This window comes from Argopecten irradians, unplaced genomic scaffold (assembly GCF_041381155.1).
Source record: "Argopecten irradians isolate NY unplaced genomic scaffold, Ai_NY scaffold_0110, whole genome shotgun sequence".
NCBI lineage: Eukaryota > Metazoa > Mollusca > Bivalvia > Pectinida > Pectinidae > Argopecten > Argopecten irradians.
The window spans coordinates 1-19,155 of NW_027187577.1; the positions used below are offsets into that span (position 1 = coordinate 1).

Consider the following 19,155-nt stretch of genomic DNA (forward strand, 5'->3'; position numbering starts at 1 on the left):
CAAAACTGGTGGTGTGTACCTGTCTACAGATGGTGGGTGGTACCTATCAACAGATGGTGGTGTTGGTACCTCGTACAGATGGTGGTGTGTGGTACCAGTCTACAGATGGTGGTGAGTTCCTGTCTGCAGATGGTGGTGTGGTACCTACATACAGATGGTGCTGTGTGGTACCAGTCTACAGATGGTGGTGTGGTACCTGTCTACAGATGGTGGTGTGATACTGTCTCTAGATGGTGGTGTAGTTCCTACCAAAGATGGTGGTGGGATACCTGTCTACAGATGGTGATGTGTTACCTGTCAACAAATGGTGGTGTGGTACCTACCTACAGATGGTGGTGTGGTATCAGTCTACAGATGGTGGTGTGGTACCTGTTTACTACAGATGGTGGTGTGATACCTGTCTCTAGATGGTGGTGTAGTTCCTACCAAAAGATGGTGGTGGGATACCTGTCTACAGATGATGATGTGTTACCTGTCAACAAATGGTGGTGTGGTACCTACTACAGATGGTGTGTGGTGGTACCAGTCTACAGATGGTGGTGTGGTACCTGTTTACAGATGGTGGTGTGATACCTGTCTCTAGATGGTGGTGTAGTTCCTACCAACAGATGGTGGTGGGATACCTGTTACAGATGGTGATGTGGTACCTGTCAACAAATGGTGGTGTGTGGTACCTACCTACAGATGGTGGTGTGGGTACCTGTCTACAGATGGTGGTGTGTGATACTGTCTCTAGATGGTGGTGTGGTACCTGTCTACAGATGGTGGTGTGGTACCTGTCTACAGATGGTGGTTTGGTACCTGTCTACAGATTGTTGTGTGGTAACTATCTACAGATTGTGGTGTGATACTGTCTACAAATGATGGTTTGATACCTGTTTACAGATGGTGGTGTGGTACCTTTCTACAGATGGTGGTGAGGTGCCTGTATACAGATGGTGGTCATGGTACCTGTTTCCAATGGGTGGTGTGGGGTACATGTCTACATGATTGTGGTGTGGTAACTGATCTACAGCATGGTGGTGCTTGGGTACTGGCCTACAAAATGACAGTGTTTGTAGATACCTGTTTACAGATGTGGTATGCTCGTTCCTGTCTACGGATGCCAGGTGTGGTATTATCTACATATTGGTAGGTGTGCTACCTATATACCGTTGGTTATGCGTACCTGTCCTACAGATGCTGGTGTGGATCTTTTGGCAACGAATTTATAACATTGTATTTGGCGGATCCAGTCTGGCTAACTGACTTGAACCGCTAACAGTTACAGGTATGTATACCGACATCATTTGGATTATTTTATATTCCTTTGTAGTTGACAAATATAAATTAATAAGGAAAACAGTTTCAGTCTTTCTTTGCTAAAACATTTACATCAAACGAGTTCAATAATTTAATATGCCACGAGCTTTTATAGGTGAGCGGTATATCATACTTTTTAACTCGTTTGATAATTTTCATCCCACATCGTCACGAGGTGTAAGATTCTATTTATCACGTAACTTGTTACTAATAGGAATTTTATAAGCGAAACTTGAATTTCGTCACTATAAAAAAAAAATAGAAATCCGGGCTAGGATATGAACGTTTCCGAGCGTGATATATATATCATCGTATATAATCAGGTATGTTTGATATGTCAATAATGTACGTTATATATTATCAACGTTATCACATTGTCGTTCCATCAGGTCCTTTCGATATTAATGACAAAGGCTGGAAGGGCCAGTTATTGTGATAAATAACATTAGTTTTTTTGAGAGTTTTGCAACTATAGCTTAATATTAAAGTCAGTGGTGCATTGATAGTATATCTCCGTTGATTATCATCCAAAGGCTATCAAACTTTAATTTCTCGATTAGATTGAGTATGTCACCGCGCAATATTGAGCCGCGGGTATGAATTTATGGTGGTTCCAAAATCAGAAACTTTTGGTGTTTTCAGTACCGAACGTACGTTCGATGAACATGTAAGCTTACATGTATCAAAATAGGTTTGAACAAATATACATGTACGTGTGTAAATACAAATGTAGAAAAGTTACATTGTTTATGTTACTACCGTACCTCTTTGGAGCAATGCTTCCGTGCGTATGATAAATAAACAATGTTGTACAATGTACAGTTTTGCACATTCCGATGACGTCGCAATGTTTACATGTTGTGTGTCGGCGAGTCTGGGTTGTTCGCTACAACATGTAGCCTAGATCTACATCCTATTTGTATTTTTAACATCTTTGGTTGTACGCGAATGGATAAGATATGTAAGGACATCATCAGTTTTGAGTTGGATAAGTTTAACCAAAACGACCTAGCACGACAATGCATTTTTGTTCATCTCGGGGACAGACAAGTCCCTGTACGTTATCTACTGTGAATCGGCGAGAGTAGGCCTTACAATGTACGTTTGGGGTGTTTCGAAATATCAATGAAACGGAATCCTACAATTGTAGCTTTACAATACTTGTAATTAGATATCTCTAATATTTATTGAAGTGTTTGAAACAAACAATATAAATATAAGCTAACATTTTGAGAAGCGGTACACGTTTACAGTAGTGGGCCTACCTGTGTTTGTACATGTTCCTCGAAACGACGTCCGATACATTTGAATCTCCAAAATCCGGAAATAATGACATGGAACTATGTAACATCCGTATTTTCAAGAAATTTCAAACGTGAACTGATTAAGTAGAACTCAAGTGATCACAAAATTTGAAGAAGAAACTCTCTGTTTGTCACACCTCCTTGACACAGGCGGTTTGAATCGGACGCCGCGTCACAACTACGTTACTATATCCTGCCACGTTATAAATTGTGTAAGCGTGTGTAATCATACGAAGCAAAAGATTAAAACCAAACTGCATTTGCATCATGGTGTTTTTAACAACAGGTAAATAAAACGATTTATAGTTTCATACCGGGAATACCCCAGATATATGCTTCATCAGACGGAACTCATTTTATTTGTATGTTCATTGATAAATTGGCGGAATTTCCGCCACTTCGTGTGGCTGTTCCAAATGCCTGTCGGAACCAAACGATATAATTCAATTTTAGTCTCTATAAAATGTACTAACACTAATAAGGGTAAATTTTGAGCTATGAAAGATAATAGTTAAGACTGTAAATATAAGGATTAAAGTCTCTTTTCTGGTGGTTCTATCGAAGGATTCAAAATTGAGTAGGTATCGATATTTTAATAATAATATATATTATGCGTTGTGTATTGGGGAGTGCGAAGATTTGCAATGTATGTATTCTGTGTATGTAGTGTTAATAGATTAGGCTCTTGTCATACTAAGCGTATGAATTTATCAGATCGTCTAGCAGAAATCTAGGGAAGCATTTGCTCATAAATAAACGTGTGAAAGATGTTTACAATGTAACAGTGAATTAAAGTTGAAATCAGAAGTACACGATTCTCTTACTGAATCACTTTATATGAACAGACGCCTGATCGCATTTTGGTTGGGCGATAGTGTTACATGTTATATTAGAGACACACCGGGACCAGTCGGAACTACTGAACTGACGGGTGAATATTTCTACTGATCCAACAGTTTCTCTTTCTGCCGTCTGGTATCCGATGTGGAGATCCAAAGTACCTTACGATATCCATCTACTGGAAACCACTCTATTTTCGCGCAATACATATGTTCGCGTAATTTTGCGAGAGTTTTAACTGTCTGAATTAGGGCTATTGGACTTGACTATGTCAGTTACATGTATATATGGGTATACGCAGAATACATGAAACTTTTAGCACACCATATCTCTATAATCAAGTAAAGAACACAATGTTGTTGTCAAAAAATGATTATATACTCCAACTTAATTCTAAACTTAATCAAAATCAAATTCCAAAAATGTAGGAAATTGTAAGACACCACTCTATGATTTGGTCTAAAATGTCAATAATTATTCTTTCATGTCATCAATTTATGTGTATTTACTTAAACAAATTAATGATAACACCATATACTAAAATCGCATACCTAATCTTGAGCCGAATATCTGTCAAAATGGCTTTACGAGGTAGACATTTTGTTTCCATAAGAATAGTTCGTATAAGGCCATTTAGGGTAAATTGCGTGAAAAAAAACAAATAACAATAATCCTATTTGCTAAACGAATAACGATGACAGCATTGATATATTTATAGGGTTGATATTTTGCAAAACACGAATATAACGCTCCATACATTTTCAACACACAATCGTAACCTGTGGCACCTGTAACATTTCTGTCATTTTGACGATTAGCTTTTGTCCTGAATGCATGTGATTGTTTACTTAATATATGCACGAGAAGCATATACTTATAAATCAATTGTCATGTTACATTATTCCTCACCATTAAAATCCGTTGGGCCAAACAAAAGTTTAGTATGAATAAATGTTACACGACAAATAAACATGTTGCTCCGTCATGACTTAGTATTTGTATTGACAAAAACGGAAAGATGGTAAGATGAAAGTGAAAGTAAAAAGCATGCCGACGGCAGACACGTAATTGTGGGTGCGGGCATGTATTGATTGCAAGGTATTTACATTATTTGTTATCGAAAAATGTGTTTCTTTGATATGGTAAAAAATTTGCTCGAGATTGGCATAGTTCTTGTTGTATGAAGTTTTTTCTTCCAGCCACGTCTTCGTTTCAACAATGCTTGTGTGTTCGGCAAATGTGTCCGAAAGTCAAACTAGCATAGGCAAAAATGTAAACAAAACTCGGTAAATGCATGAAATCATATTAACACTGAGCTTATATATGTGTGTTTTTGTTTACAAGTGTGCATTATTATGATGAATTTCCAACAGTTCTTAACACCAACAAAAGATTTTTGTTGTTACAAAGTTACTTTTTCATAATTGTCGAGTTTTAATGCTTAAGTATGCATTTTTAACAAAGTGAGGGAAATATTACAGCGTTCCGCGCAGCCATTAGCTTGTTTGATAAATAACGTTTCATAATCTCAAAAATGGTGACAGTGTCGTGCAGTGCCGTAAAACTTATTCGACAATATAACAAATACGTGAAATATTGTGAAAATGTGGCTAACCGTATTACAATTTTATTGTGTATAATTACAAATGTCATAATATTCACTTTTCTTAACCCTATATTTGTATGATCATCATTGTCAGCTTATCTTATGTGAGAAAGCGATCTGAATCCATTATTGGGCCTTTGTTTTTTTGTTTTTTTTATCACATTACGTCATCGTGATGAAAACATCATCAGATCGTATTTCATTCATTTACTGTAACATTGTCACTAATTCTAACAGTGAGCACGTTTTTATTTTACTGAATAGAATTTCTAATTATTGTTCTTTATGAACAGACTCCGACCTATTACCAACACAATCAGCGTCAGACTTGACGTATAGAATAGTTTATGAGTGTTCATTTCAATTGAGATGTTTTATGCATTGAGTATCGTGCCAGTTTTAACATGATAATCGATGAATGTATCTTTCAAATCTCCTAAATCAAACACTAAAATTACAGCTTATAAAACCTAGCGTTTTTCTTTATAGTGATATGGTCAGAATTAAAACCGATCGACTGATTGATCATCTGGGCGCAAAATTTAAACGGGAAGAAACAAAGGCAAATATTTATCGTATGATAAAAAGAATATGTTATTCGGTCCATCATATTCGATTGAGAATGCTCCTTTCGAATTTTTTCATTTTTTACTCGCCAAAGTTCTCGCAAAAATGTCAAAATCTAGACTCGAATGATAAATCTAATATAAAGAGAAACTCATGACAGATTTTTTGGATAATTTTCCTCTATAGAATTCACTAAAAACATTTTAGATGAATGATCTTATATAAAAGAGATTGCAGCTCAGACAAAACCACTACACACTTAGAACATTCTTTAGTGGTGATTATACCAGTCTGGAATACTACCCAGGGAAACATGGATCACATCAGTACCAAGGACATATTTCTGTGTTTATATGAATAATTCAAGTCGTACTTTAGTCTTCCGCTCGTCACGAGTCATGGTTTTCACTTTCGTTCTGCTACATTACAATGACATAGAATTACTTGTAAAACAAAGCAATGAAAATGCATAATAAAGAGTAACTTAGTTTTCTCTCTGTCTACAAAGAAATCAAACAAATACATGTAGCGAACAAAAACCTTAAGTAAACAGGAAAACAAAGAAATATATAAATTTGCGACAATGAAAAGATCGGTGATATCAAACACGATACGTTTCCGAAATATGTATTATTAATTTATCCTACACGAAGTTCTAGTAAGAATTTCAAAAGAAAATCTCGCGAATGTTTGTTTAGTTCCCTTGGTTAAAATTTACGAATTTCGACCATTTAAAAACCCCGATTGAATAGTCGTAACCAGATCGACATCTTTTATCTTTCACAACATCATAAAAATATATGTTTCACTCTAAGTAAGCTTTAAAACCTAAAAGGGTTAAATGTGTGGTCAAAATTGATTAGGTCAGTTGATTATCGTTATCAAGAAAAATGTCAACTTTTTCAAAAATTGATTGGATGGTACTTAACTAACGGAAAATGTCGATGTTAGGTAATTTGCCACCAAACCGTCACATAATATATTGACAACGATCATATTCAATGCACTAATATTCTATATATAGCTTAGATGAATATGATCTGAATTAATCCAAAAGTCGATTAAATCCGGATGGTTTCGATCATTTTTTCCGGCGAAAAGTAACTAAAATAATTCGTTTACCGGAAGAAAAGGAAGATACCGACTAGTTGTAATCAGATCGGGTCACGTGACCGGAAATTCATTGATCTGATTTACTGATAAATAAATAAGGGTTGAAACAAGGGAGGAAAACAAGTGTTACTGAAGTATAGCGCGTGCTGTGTTATCAATTAGATTTACACCTTCCCGGAAACATACCTAGTACAACATATTTCTATCCGGGGTTTAAAGAGACAAAATGCACCACAGGTTCACTGTTTCACTGAAAAGTTGTTGGTTTCTAACGGAGAGGGGTAAAAATTTGTTGGGGAAAATGCTAAAGCATATCATATAAAATTATTTGAAATAAATACCAATCGTATTATCATATTTTCTCACACAAATGTGTATTTAATATTTGATTTTTATGCATATTAAATGTGCATGTCATCTGCTATATAGTTAAATTTAGAGGTATGTTTATCTTTATATGGTGTTTGTGTACATTGCTGCTGTTTCCTCCCCTTTTGTGTCGGTCCTTTTGATGTTCCATGTGTGGCTTTACGTGCCCTAACCACTGTAAGTATTTGCTGTCATTAGTCTGTAGGCCGATGGCTAGGATTGTACCTATGAAGAACAAAAGAATAGGTAAAACAAGTTTGATATGAAAAAAAATCAATAATAGATATCTCATTGTCCCCACAATCAATGTTCGTCCATTTTTTTTGTTTTTGCTTTTATTAACTCAGTGCTTTATATAAAAACAATATCGATATCCCGTCCTTTGAGTACTGTCAATCAAATGTCTGTGTGGTTTATTGTATATGATGTAGGTTTAACTACAATCAATACCATCATATTGAAACCATAGAGTATAATTGTAGACGACATGACGTCTGTATAGAATTGTAAACTGCTATACTTGTCAACAAAATATCTGCGGTAACTTAGCGATTTCTGACATAGTGACTCATTTGAACCAATTGCATGTCTTGATTTAGATTCATATGACTCAATTGTACATACGCTTGAATCATTTTCGCGATTATTTGCGATTTATTTACGAAATGAAATTGCACGCTATAACAAATTCGGTTGCAGTAATTGTTACATCAAGGAAGTCTTCTGCTACTGTCTGTAAATTTAGGTTTTGCATCTGGACCCGAAATGAAGAGAAAAGGTGTAAAAGTTGCCATGCATAGTACAAATAAACTAATAAACAACTCGAAGGAATGGAACAGAAAAGAAAGGAGAGCAAACTTTGGTTATTAAAATTGCAGGCGATATATGATATAACAGGGACAGCAACAGAGAGGTGGGGACAAGGATCATCAGAGAAACGACTTTCTTAGCGGGTCAAGGGTGTGTCATTAAAATGATATTGTTATAACATGAGGCAGTTCCTGCATATACAATAACATTGCACTCATCTCTTAACAATTTGCCAACAAATAAAAACAAACAAAAATTCAAAAAGAAAGAAAAAAATAGTAAAGCTTTTCTAAGCCCTCCACCTCTGAGTTGCGAGTTTGAATCCCACTTGGAGCAATTTACAGGCACTGACCGTAGGTCGGTGGTTTTTCTCCGGGTACTCCGGCTTTCCTTCACCACCTAAACCCGTCCTTAATTAGTCGTGGCTGTTAATAAAACATTAAAAATCAAACTTATATAATTCTGTTCTGTAGAGAACGTTCCCAAACTAAACACATGTAAATAATTGTTTCCCTATGGAAATACCAGTACAATTACCACGTTCAAGAATAGTGTTTTAAATTTATGTTGAGAGGGATAACGGAAATGGATTTAGGTAAGTATATCATGCTCAAAACTAAATAGATGTAATGCAACAGAACCCGTTTATTTGTCCATCAATATATGATATTCATAATCAGTTTTTATCAAGTGTATGCATATTGTATGTTTGTCAGCAGGGGGATGAAGTCAATATAGGATATGTTAACAATACCTGTATATAACTGGTTAATTAGGTGAGGGCATTCGTTGTAGTCGTCATCAAAACATTACCTTATTCACTGGACCGCAGCAGCGAGACAATGGAGTCTTGCCGTCATATTCGGATCGTTTCCATTATTGATCCCTACGAACTGGTTACCATAGGTATGCTAGCATTACCTGATACCACCGTAATGGTTGCTGAAATATCTATGACATCCCTAGGCGCGTCGTCCTGATGAATGCTTCAGAGACCAAACGTATTATGATAAAATATGGTTTTGTTCTGGGTAGATATACTGAAATCAATAGTAATTTTGAGATGTTTTCCAATGTATCATTTAATAATTTATCAAACCTGTGTAGAACTACCAGTGCCGATCAATGTTTTCTAGTGTGTCCCATGTCAACCGAATCGCTGACGAGAGAGGCGCAGCAGACGTAGATAGGGTCGTGGCGGGAACAACACGCGCAGGTGACAGACAGGTGTATCGAGTGGCGGTGCGGCAGGCATCACGGTCTCCAACAACCGCAGTTAACAGGATGTAGTGCTTCTCCGGGAACTAGAATTTAGTCGCTGTTTAATCTTGCCAAGATTAGATCTTTTATACAAACATCATTTTGACTTTGTGAATTTTACCAAAATGGGTAAACAAGAAAAGGGAGGATGGTGCCGCACCATCATGAAAATCATGTTTTCCCACATTGGTCTCTGTGGGTTAGTAGCTCTGTACTGTGCGGCGGGTGGATTCATTTTCGAACATCTTGAAAAGGCCAACGAAGAACAAATATGTTATGACACATACAAGGAATACATGTATATGGAGAATGACTCGCTGTCAAAGATTCAACAACTAATTGAGGACTACGAAGGGAACCCTGACAAATCCACCCTCAAGTTCCAATTGCAGGGGATTCTCTCCATATATCGTGACAACAGTATAAACATTGGCTACGACGGCGGGAACTGTTCCGCGTACGGAGAAGTTGACGGACCAAAGTACAAATGGTCTTGGTCGGGAGCCTTCTTCTTTTCTGTCACTGTCATCTCAACCATCGGTGAGTCAAATCGCTTGCAGACTCTTGATGGAATGTAATTCATAAAATTCAACAATGCTTCCCTACTTCCATATTTGCCAACTATTTGTAAAATATTTTCTCCATTTTTCTTCACTCATTTTAATAAGAGGTGTGAGATTTCGGTTACTGCCTTACAATGAATGGTCGAAGTGTGTATTGCATGTGTGGTTACTGCAAGATATGATCTTTTTAAACATTTGTCACACAAAAGCACAACTCACTAAAGACGATGTCGTGTTCCACTGTTAACCTTTGTAAACATTTTGTCTGCTAAATACCCGCCATGACTTACCGCATATTATGAAAGGCCACCGCTCTATGTAGCTGTATTATGTAAGAATTAACTGATCTAACGGCATCATTTTTATTCAGCTCCATATTTCATTTTTATCAATTGTTGCGAAGAGAATTTATCAGAACATTTCCGCTGTGAACATGTCCTGTATTTCGTATTAACATTTGGTTTTCGTCTACAGAATTATATAAATAGCCAACACAATATATTTTGCGATACAACGAATTTCTTTGCATGCAGGAAAAAATGTCTATACAATTTCTGAATAGGGGCGAATATTAAAAGAAGCATGTTTGCTTTCTAGTTGATACAAGTACTTCTTAGTTTTCTTAGTTCATATAAGTTCTTCTTATGTCTCAGTAAGTGTAACCATTTGAAGATAAGTTACTGCCTCGCTAATTGGACGGCAATCAGCATACAAGCGATAGTTGTTTTTTCATTAGGAAAATATTATGCATATATATTATGGTATCAAATCAACATTTAGAAAAAAATATTGGATCATGGTATACCACTATCGAATTAGTATCACATTGTTTGACATAACTAGTATCATGCTAGTTATACTATCGAATAACACGAGTTTTGTCTTTTTACTGATAATATACATGTTCTTCCCTCACGATTACTGCTCTATCAACAGTTGAACTGAAAAAGCTGAGAATGTAAGCAATGAATTAATACAGATATCAGAGACGATATCGGAAAAATTAGTACAATTGTACGCACTTCACCTGACTTGTGCGCCAATGTACCATCATACTTCAGTACTTAAAATTCCGTTCAAAGTGTGCGTGTCCGAAAATAAATACGCTTATAATAACTAGTGCATGTAAAATGCAGTATCAAACGAAAACACCAGTTACCATGGATTTAAAATGTGCGTCACTAAGTTCATTAGTACATTCGTTTGTCGGTGTTATATGACCGTGAATCGAAAAGGTTTTATATAGCTTACTTCATTTAAATATAAATTAATTGCGTTTATTGTGTAGTTCACATTAGGCGATAGCAAACAACATGAAATTGACAATGTCCCCAGCAGTGTTAATTTACAGGAATCGATACCAGTGTACCAGAGACCTATTGATATTGCATCACTTCCATTACACAGGCTTTCTCATTCAGTCTGTTAATGGTCACAGAAACGCATTCTTTTCACTGACATGTCAAACTATACCTTTTGTGTATTGTATTAGGTACATTTGCTCTTTCAAAATGCGTTTAAGACTAATGTATAATACTTGCATACTGTAAGAAATGAATTTCCATCCAGATGGTTAACAAATAGATTGGTTTTATTATGATTTAATTGCTGTCTTTAGAAAATAGTTTACAAACTGATGGCGACTGTAAATAAAATCTTTTAAATAACTTAGTACCGTTTGCTACATTGACATTTAGTAACTTTTTATCGTTCAGAGAACATTGTGGGGATAATATGTTACTTTATAGAACTGATCGTATCGACAGATCACTTAATATACAGAAGAAATAAAGGTTAGTATTACATTTTAAATGTATGAACAAAGCAAGCTCTTAAGTTTTTCACTTTATTTTTGAAGGTTTTGTGTTTATATTTATGCATACTTTATAGTTTGTAGTAGTATAGTTTTGTATCCCTTTTGTGTCGTAGAATACATGATATTTTAATTTGAATTTAGCGAAATATTAGTGTCTTAATTCCAGAATCGTGTTTTCTTTAATTAATAGTACAATAAAAAATTATCAGTACAATACAAATTAATAGTACAGTTGGAGATAACATACATTGGAGCTTTGATTGCTCTTCAATCCGATTTCAACTTATTTTAATTAAAATAAAATTTTATTGAATCTGAAGCAGCACAGTACAGTATCTATTAGCTGGAGGAAAAGCAATAAATACAGTCTCTTTAGAACTGTTGTAATGATAATCAAGAAAGAAAGCAATACTAAACCATGTCCACATATTAGGATATTCGATTCATTTGTCAAATATCCCAACCTCTTTTTTATTATCAATTTGATCATACTTCTTCTTTAATTGCCTGAAGAATATAAAGTTCAATGGAACTGAAGAAATATTTACATTGATCAACAAACGTCGGTTGTGTTAATTATAGGCTTGTGATATCAACATAGATGAAATCGAATTCACCTTTGTGACAAATCCCACATTATTAATAATGCCTGACTGATCAATAAGGATTCAATAAGGGTTCTATTGGAAACAAGCTTTGATCAGGAAAATGATTAGAAAAAAAAAACTTCTGTACTGCTTTCAGGTTTCCTTGTTGCAGAGTCTAAGAGTTAACGTAATATTGAAATAGATACAGAGATGTTGCCCACACGTACAATAATATCTCTTTCGGTTAGACAGTCGCATCAACGTGAAAATTTTCATTTAGTTTATCATTTTGATAAAAATTGATGAGTTGATTTGCGGGCATGTAAATTGCTTTTATTTGTATTTTAAAAACCAATTCCAATGCACACATAGAAATTTTATTATATAACTTATATTAATGAACAACTACGTAATAACACTATTTGTTAATTTGAAGTTATTTTGCTATGATCTGGCATATTCCTAAGTTTTCACCGGGAACTTTCAATATGACGTAACATACGTATAACGCTAAATTTATAAACTGAGCATTTATGTAAAGCAATTGTTTGATGTACGGGAAGAATATATAATAAGGAGTTGGTTTCTATCCCCTTAAGTATTACTTAGTTATTTATGTTTTAGCAAAATTATGTATGATCAGGGGATATTAACTACATTTTTTTGTGTCTCATGGTTATGGATATAACGAAAAAAAAGAGATTCTACACAATGTTTGCTCTGCGTTTTATATATAGGAATGTAGAAGTATATTAAGATGATAATATTAATCCTCAGTTCTGTGTATCATTACTTATCCGTTCTCACATTAATATTAACTTATATTCATGATATGCGAGTATCTATTCTATCCGGATAACGTATTGTATCTTGATCGTGTGGGAATTTCTGGTGTATCAGAAGAAATAATATAAAATCCAACATGGCTGTTTTATACCAAGGACGCTCCTAATTAGAAAAACAGTATGTGACGACAGTGGTATTGAAATTCGGAAATCAATAATTCATAGTGTTTCAAGCTTCAGTGATATTTGTAGAATAACACATGGACGATAATCTACAGTAAGGTTCAATAGTAGATACACTGTTACCTATGTTGATAGCTTATTGATTGGTTTATCACCAGGATTTGCCACATAAACCTACCACCTTAATCCACAACGTTATTATGTATATACTATAGTGGTCCGCTTTGATATGTATTTTAAGCTTATTAAATGGTACGAAAATCGACTTTTGTTACAACACTCACAAAAATTATTTCGATTATTTTTTAAGCTTCTTTTAATCTTGGTTTATCAATAGACTTTCATTTGGAATATGGATTTAGAATATCGCTACTGCGCATTTAAGTCTTTATGACGTCACTTTGTTATCATGCCATTAGATTCATTGATTTTTTATATACTTTTTGGAATTAAGCCCAAGCCCTTAATTATACCAGCAGTCAAATTCATTGACTGATGAAATCACATGTCACAATGGTTTATGTAGCAAAAACAAAAACTGCATCCTCTTCAAATTATTTTAATCGCGCAAATATCAACAAATAAGTTTCCACTTTCTTCCTCTTCTGCATGCTTCTAACATATAGCTCACTTGATATCGCTTCACATTTGACCTCGAGTTGAACTTTTGCCTCTGTGAGGAAGGTTCTGGATTCTGTCCCCTGGCCGAGACAAACCATAGTCTATAAGATGGTAGTTTCTGTTCCTGTTTAGTGTTAAGTATAAAGGGAGTGGGACGACTGGTTTGGCAAATTTCAGTATAAAATATGACCGGGTGGGCGAGTTTGTTTGATCTCTTCAGTGAGATAGCAATATAAAATAAGTATTTTACTATAACATATAGACTCTACACGAATATATTACCCTCCTAGCCCATGGCCTAACGTACACACTCCACACGTAACACACCACATACATTCGCGTCCGTCTTTAAATGAACCTGGATGTTCATGTAATAAACCATGCTACCAATCTTACATAAATTCGTATGTCCTACTTCTTACTTTTTACTATCGGCAATGGTATGATTGTCTTGGCCAAAACATGCATTGAACAGATCGGAATCACCTTTTCATTATTTAGTATTTCAGGATTTTGTTTTTCTCCGTAATGCATTATGTAGTTGTTGAAATACAATCCAAAGCCACAAAATATAATTCGTTAATAAACAAATATACGATACCAAAAATAGTATATAAAACCATTCTTTTGCATCATTCAAAAGACCACGTAGATTAAACACCCTGCTTAACAATACAACGTGCTTAAAAAACTTCTTTGTTGGGTCTTCATGGAGTTCCGAAATGACGGGTTATGATTACCACAAGTAATTAGCATCTTAAACAACTTAGGTGATTGTTATTGTACGTTATACTTAATACTTTTATTTGTTTTGTCTTTGCAGGATACGGACACATCGCGCCAAAGACGTTCTGGGGGAGACTGGTATGTATAGCGTATGCTGTACTCGGTATACCGCTCATGCTACTTTGTCTGGCCAATATTGGTGATGCTTTGGCTGACGTGTTCCGGTTCATATATGCCAAGATATTCTGTTGTGGATGGTGCAGGAAAAAGGAAAAGACTAGTAAAGTGGTCAAGATCAAACCAACAGAAAGCGAGCCGCCCAACTGGAGCGAGAAATCACGCATAGTTCGGAATCCGCGCACAGAACCACCGAACATCAAAGATAACTTGGACGACCAGACGGACAACGGGGTCAAGATTGTTCCGATGAATATGAAGAATACCAGCTCAAGAGTCCAGCAGCGCAGTCCGCCACCTAAACAAATCGATTTTGACAGCGACTCTGACGACGACGATGATGACGATGATATCGATAGCAACATCACCATTCCTCTCACTGTCACCATGGTTGTCATAGGAACCTACATATTTGGCGGTGCCGTGTTGTTTGGATTGTGGGAAGGATGGGACACTCTCCAATCTTCGTATTTCTGTTTCATTACTCTCAGTACCATCGGATTTGGTGACGTGGTTCCGGGAACTGATTTCGATAATCCAAGAGCACATGCACAACTTGTCCTGGGCGCCATTTACGTCATGTTCGGAATGGCTATTCTTTCGATGTGTTTCACGCTTATGCAAGACGAGATAATATCCAAATGCAAATGGATTGGACAGAAGCTTGGACTGATTGATAAAGATGACGACTCGGATTGAATCCAGACAACCAACTTTCGTACAGCGAAAAAATGTTTGACTACGTGTCCCCTATCTAACAACAAAGTGCCATTTTTCTTCGTAAATTCTGCTGATTTTTGTTCCGAACTCTTGTGTCTTCTCAAATCAGGCCGCTACTTCTCGTATGGATAATGCATTCGGAATCAATAAATTAAAACACTATATCTGCTGGAATAATATGATCGTCCATTGGGACATTGACTCCTAAAATTTTATATCGAAACGTTAAGAATTAATCTTCGTCAGTGTTACAGCAAAACATCTGTGTGGAACGATTTAAACAAACTCAAACCATGCACTGTCAATAAACATTACCAGGGACGCCCTACTATACTTCATTAAATGATACACACTTCAAATCGTTTTCAAATGTGACGTATGTAAATCAGATATTGATAATACTGTGAATTATTTCCTCGAATTTTATACTAGGATTTTTTTTTTATAAAGACGGATTTTAATTGAAGCGTATACTGCTGTACTGTGACTTTGTCTGTTTTGCTTGAATAAAAATGTGTCACTAGAGTATGTTTAATGCGTATGCTACTTGTCAAGTATGGATAATGTGAAGTACCGCAGAATGTAACCAGAAACGGAAGTGGACAGAATGGAAGGTGAAGGACGTTGCTTCGGTAACATTTCGAATCATTTGTCCATCATTTTGATCTCGATTAGCACGGAAACAGAAAGGATGTGGAAGTTATTGTCTGCTGTAGAGTTATTGGTACTTTTATGTAAACTTTTTTAAAAACTTGTTTTAACGTGCTTTGATTTATAAAACATGACGTTTTGTTGCAATATATTATATTTCTGTTGCCTATATACATGTATTACAGTATGGACGACAAACATGTATTCAAATATGGCCTTACCTGGGATCCCGCCATTTTAGGCCTTACCTTGTATCGTTGTACGGTAATTTTTCTTAATTATTTTCAAAGCAATGACACTAAAAATATATTTTTGCAATGCTTTCTTATCTTAAGATTTGATTTGTTGACAATGGTTGTTGACAATTTATATATTTTTGCACATTGTTTTCTGTATGTGTTTACTGTTTAAAAGTGTCGTAGATTTCTTTGATATGTTTAAGAATATTTCATTGTAAATGATTAGGTCGTGTTTATGACAGAACACCATTTCAGAACTGACGATTAAACAGAACTGACGATTGATAAAATTCGTCTGACATGTATTATTTCATATAATTCTTTATTTATTAGAAATTATTCACGTTCACACGCTCTGATATGATATGATTAACTTCTTTTTTTTCAATATCGAACTAAATTAAACTTGATGCGGGGACAATGTATTTAGACCAATGCTTAATACGTCAATGTGGTTTTGAAAACACTATCTAAGAGACTCATACAGTTTGTACCCATAGTTAAATCTACAAAAACGCAATGTGTATTATGGCATAACCTTTCGTATTAGAGGAACTTTTATATCATTTCTTGTGTAAAATAACCTAGATCATCCCCTGCAAAATAGTATATCCAGCAATAAGGTTTTAAAATATATATTTTTCTATTGTAACCGTGAAAATGACTTACAGTTCTCAATAATCAATGGTATAAGTCACCCACAATGTGTTGCTTACAATTGAAAAAATGTTATTTCTGTTTATTTGACTACTGTAAATACCTAGATTGTGTACTATAATGTATATATATATTTATATAGAGCGACGACGTACCTTGGTGGACGGTGTTAAGAGTGGTTTTACTAGATTTAATGTTAGTTTTTGTTTTGTGCTCAACTTTTCCGATTTGGCATTATTCAATATTGTGCGCATTTTGTCTCATTTAAAGTTACGTGTTGTTTGAGTTCATCATTTTCAGAAAGTATTGATATGGCTCAAAAATTAAAGAATTAATTTGTTTATTGCAAAGTAAGTTTAACAACCATTAACTATAAGGAATTAGGCATCTGATCTACAAAATATAAAAAGAAAAAAATAACCGAATTCTAAACCATTGTACAGACTTGTATTTATTCGTTTAATCATATCAACAATATATAATCAAATGTTGAAATTTGGTCCATTAATATCATATGAAGAAACTAATGATAACAAGATAGTGCTAATTTAATGACAATGTTCTTTAAAACCTTAAACTTAATTTCATTTAGCAAAACAATAAGGTCTTGAAACATCGGTGTTTTGTTTAGTTATCGGAACGGAAATGTGAATTACCTGTTAAAAGGGAGACATACATTATAACTGTCATGTTGATGTCCATTCTTCGTCTATAATACAAAGCAATGTGTTAAGTTTTGTTATAATTGTTTTATTAGCATGTCATAATTTTCCACCTTTAATAACTCCTGATGTATTACTGCTTTAGTTGTCAAAAAGAGTAAAGAAAAAAAATGTCATCATCTTAAAATACTTTACCGATTAATAACAAAATTCAAAATTATTCTATGAATGATTATTTAAAATATCGTTATTAATTGATGTCATTTTCAACAAATAGATAATGATTAATTAAAAAAGAATATTTCATATTGCAAAAGTTCAGGTAAATTGTATCTAATTCCATTATGTGAACGTTGATTTTTTTTAATATCAATTTTGAAAATGTGATCCGTCCAATTAATAGATGTAATAGAACATTCCATAGAAAGCAATTTACAGCAACCCGTATTCCTTATAGCGACGCTATATTAAAACCGTAAATTTTCAAATTGATGAAATATACCATTTCCATGCTTTAAATGTATTATTGTATTTAAAACACAATCATTGAACCAAATAAATTTAATTTTACTAAATCCGTCACAATAATAAGGATTTTTTAGAAAGTTAGAAATTCACCGATTCCGTTTCGGAATTTAGTAACAGTCTCGCTATGTGGGATATAGTTTGTAATCATTACATACGTGTATATCAGTAGTAAAGCCTTACTATAAAGCCACAATTGAAAATAAAAAAAAAAACACTTTTTCAATTTCTGTTTTTTTGGATTTCTTTCGGTAATCTGAATAAAAAAAATATGAAAATAAAGAAAAATAAATACATAAAAAAGTATACAAAATGCTAAAAGGTTCAATTCCGTCGTAAAATTACCAATTTAACTTGAACGATGTTGAATCCACGAACAAGACAGAACGTTGAAGTTGGCGCAAATCATTTGTTTGTAAAGATAGAAATTTGAAGGCTAATTACGATTGTGAATGTTTCTTGGTAAAACTGACTTTGGCTTTATAGGGAGATGTTACTAAGTGATTATACTGACATAACTGATGATCGCGTAATCTGTGATATTTCATGTTCTTTTATCTGTGTTGAAATAAAATGTGTTAAAGTAGAATACGCACGTATTTTGTTGCTTTCTTCAGACAGTATCCTCGACATTGGATGTTAATAGGACGTTTATTTTTCTAATTAAACAAACAAGATTGTTTCAAAGCAATACTGAATTGGCGAGATATCTTATACTTACTTGTACTTATAAAAGACATCGACAGGATACCAGTATAGTGCAATCAAAAATAATAACTAACAGTAATTGGTATCATATCACATCATACTGTACCATCATGCATAAAACATTCGTTTGAATATTGTTCATGACGCGAATTTCCTTATTTGAAACAGGATTCTACTTGAACAAATAAAACAAAATGAAACGAAAATAAAGAAAATAATATAAATATTGAATTAAAAAAAAGAAGAAAAAACACACTTTTCTTTTGTAAAAAAAAATGGAGACATTTGTATCAGAAATGGAACGTTAACGATCAATGGTGTAATTATATGAATCCATGATTTGGTGTTAGTCTATCATGGGTGT

General features: G+C 34.5%; 1 protein-coding gene across 1 annotated transcript; it reads left to right on the plus strand.

Moving 5' to 3' along the window:
- The first annotated feature begins 9,009 nt into the window (after positions 1 to 9,009).
- LOC138311782 (potassium channel subfamily K member 18-like) lies at positions 9,010 to 18,674 on the plus strand. Its single transcript, XM_069252984.1, has 2 exons — positions 9,010 to 9,711; positions 14,550 to 18,674. Exons 1-2 carry the CDS (start codon positions 9,297 to 9,299, stop codon positions 15,326 to 15,328), a joined length of 1,194 nt encoding a protein of 397 aa, XP_069109085.1. The 5' UTR covers positions 9,010 to 9,296; the 3' UTR covers positions 15,329 to 18,674.
- The last annotated feature ends 481 nt before the right edge of the window (positions 18,675 to 19,155 follow it).

Excerpts from the sequence above, each read along its gene's own strand:
- LOC138311782 (XM_069252984.1), top strand. The coding sequence starts at position 9,297 with ATGGGTAAACAAGAAAAGGGAGGATGGTGCCGCACCATCATGAAAATC. Across the intron at positions 9,712-14,549 it reads CACTGTCATCTCAACCATCG|GATACGGACACATCGCGCCA; the intron begins GTGAGTCAAATC and ends TTGTCTTTGCAG.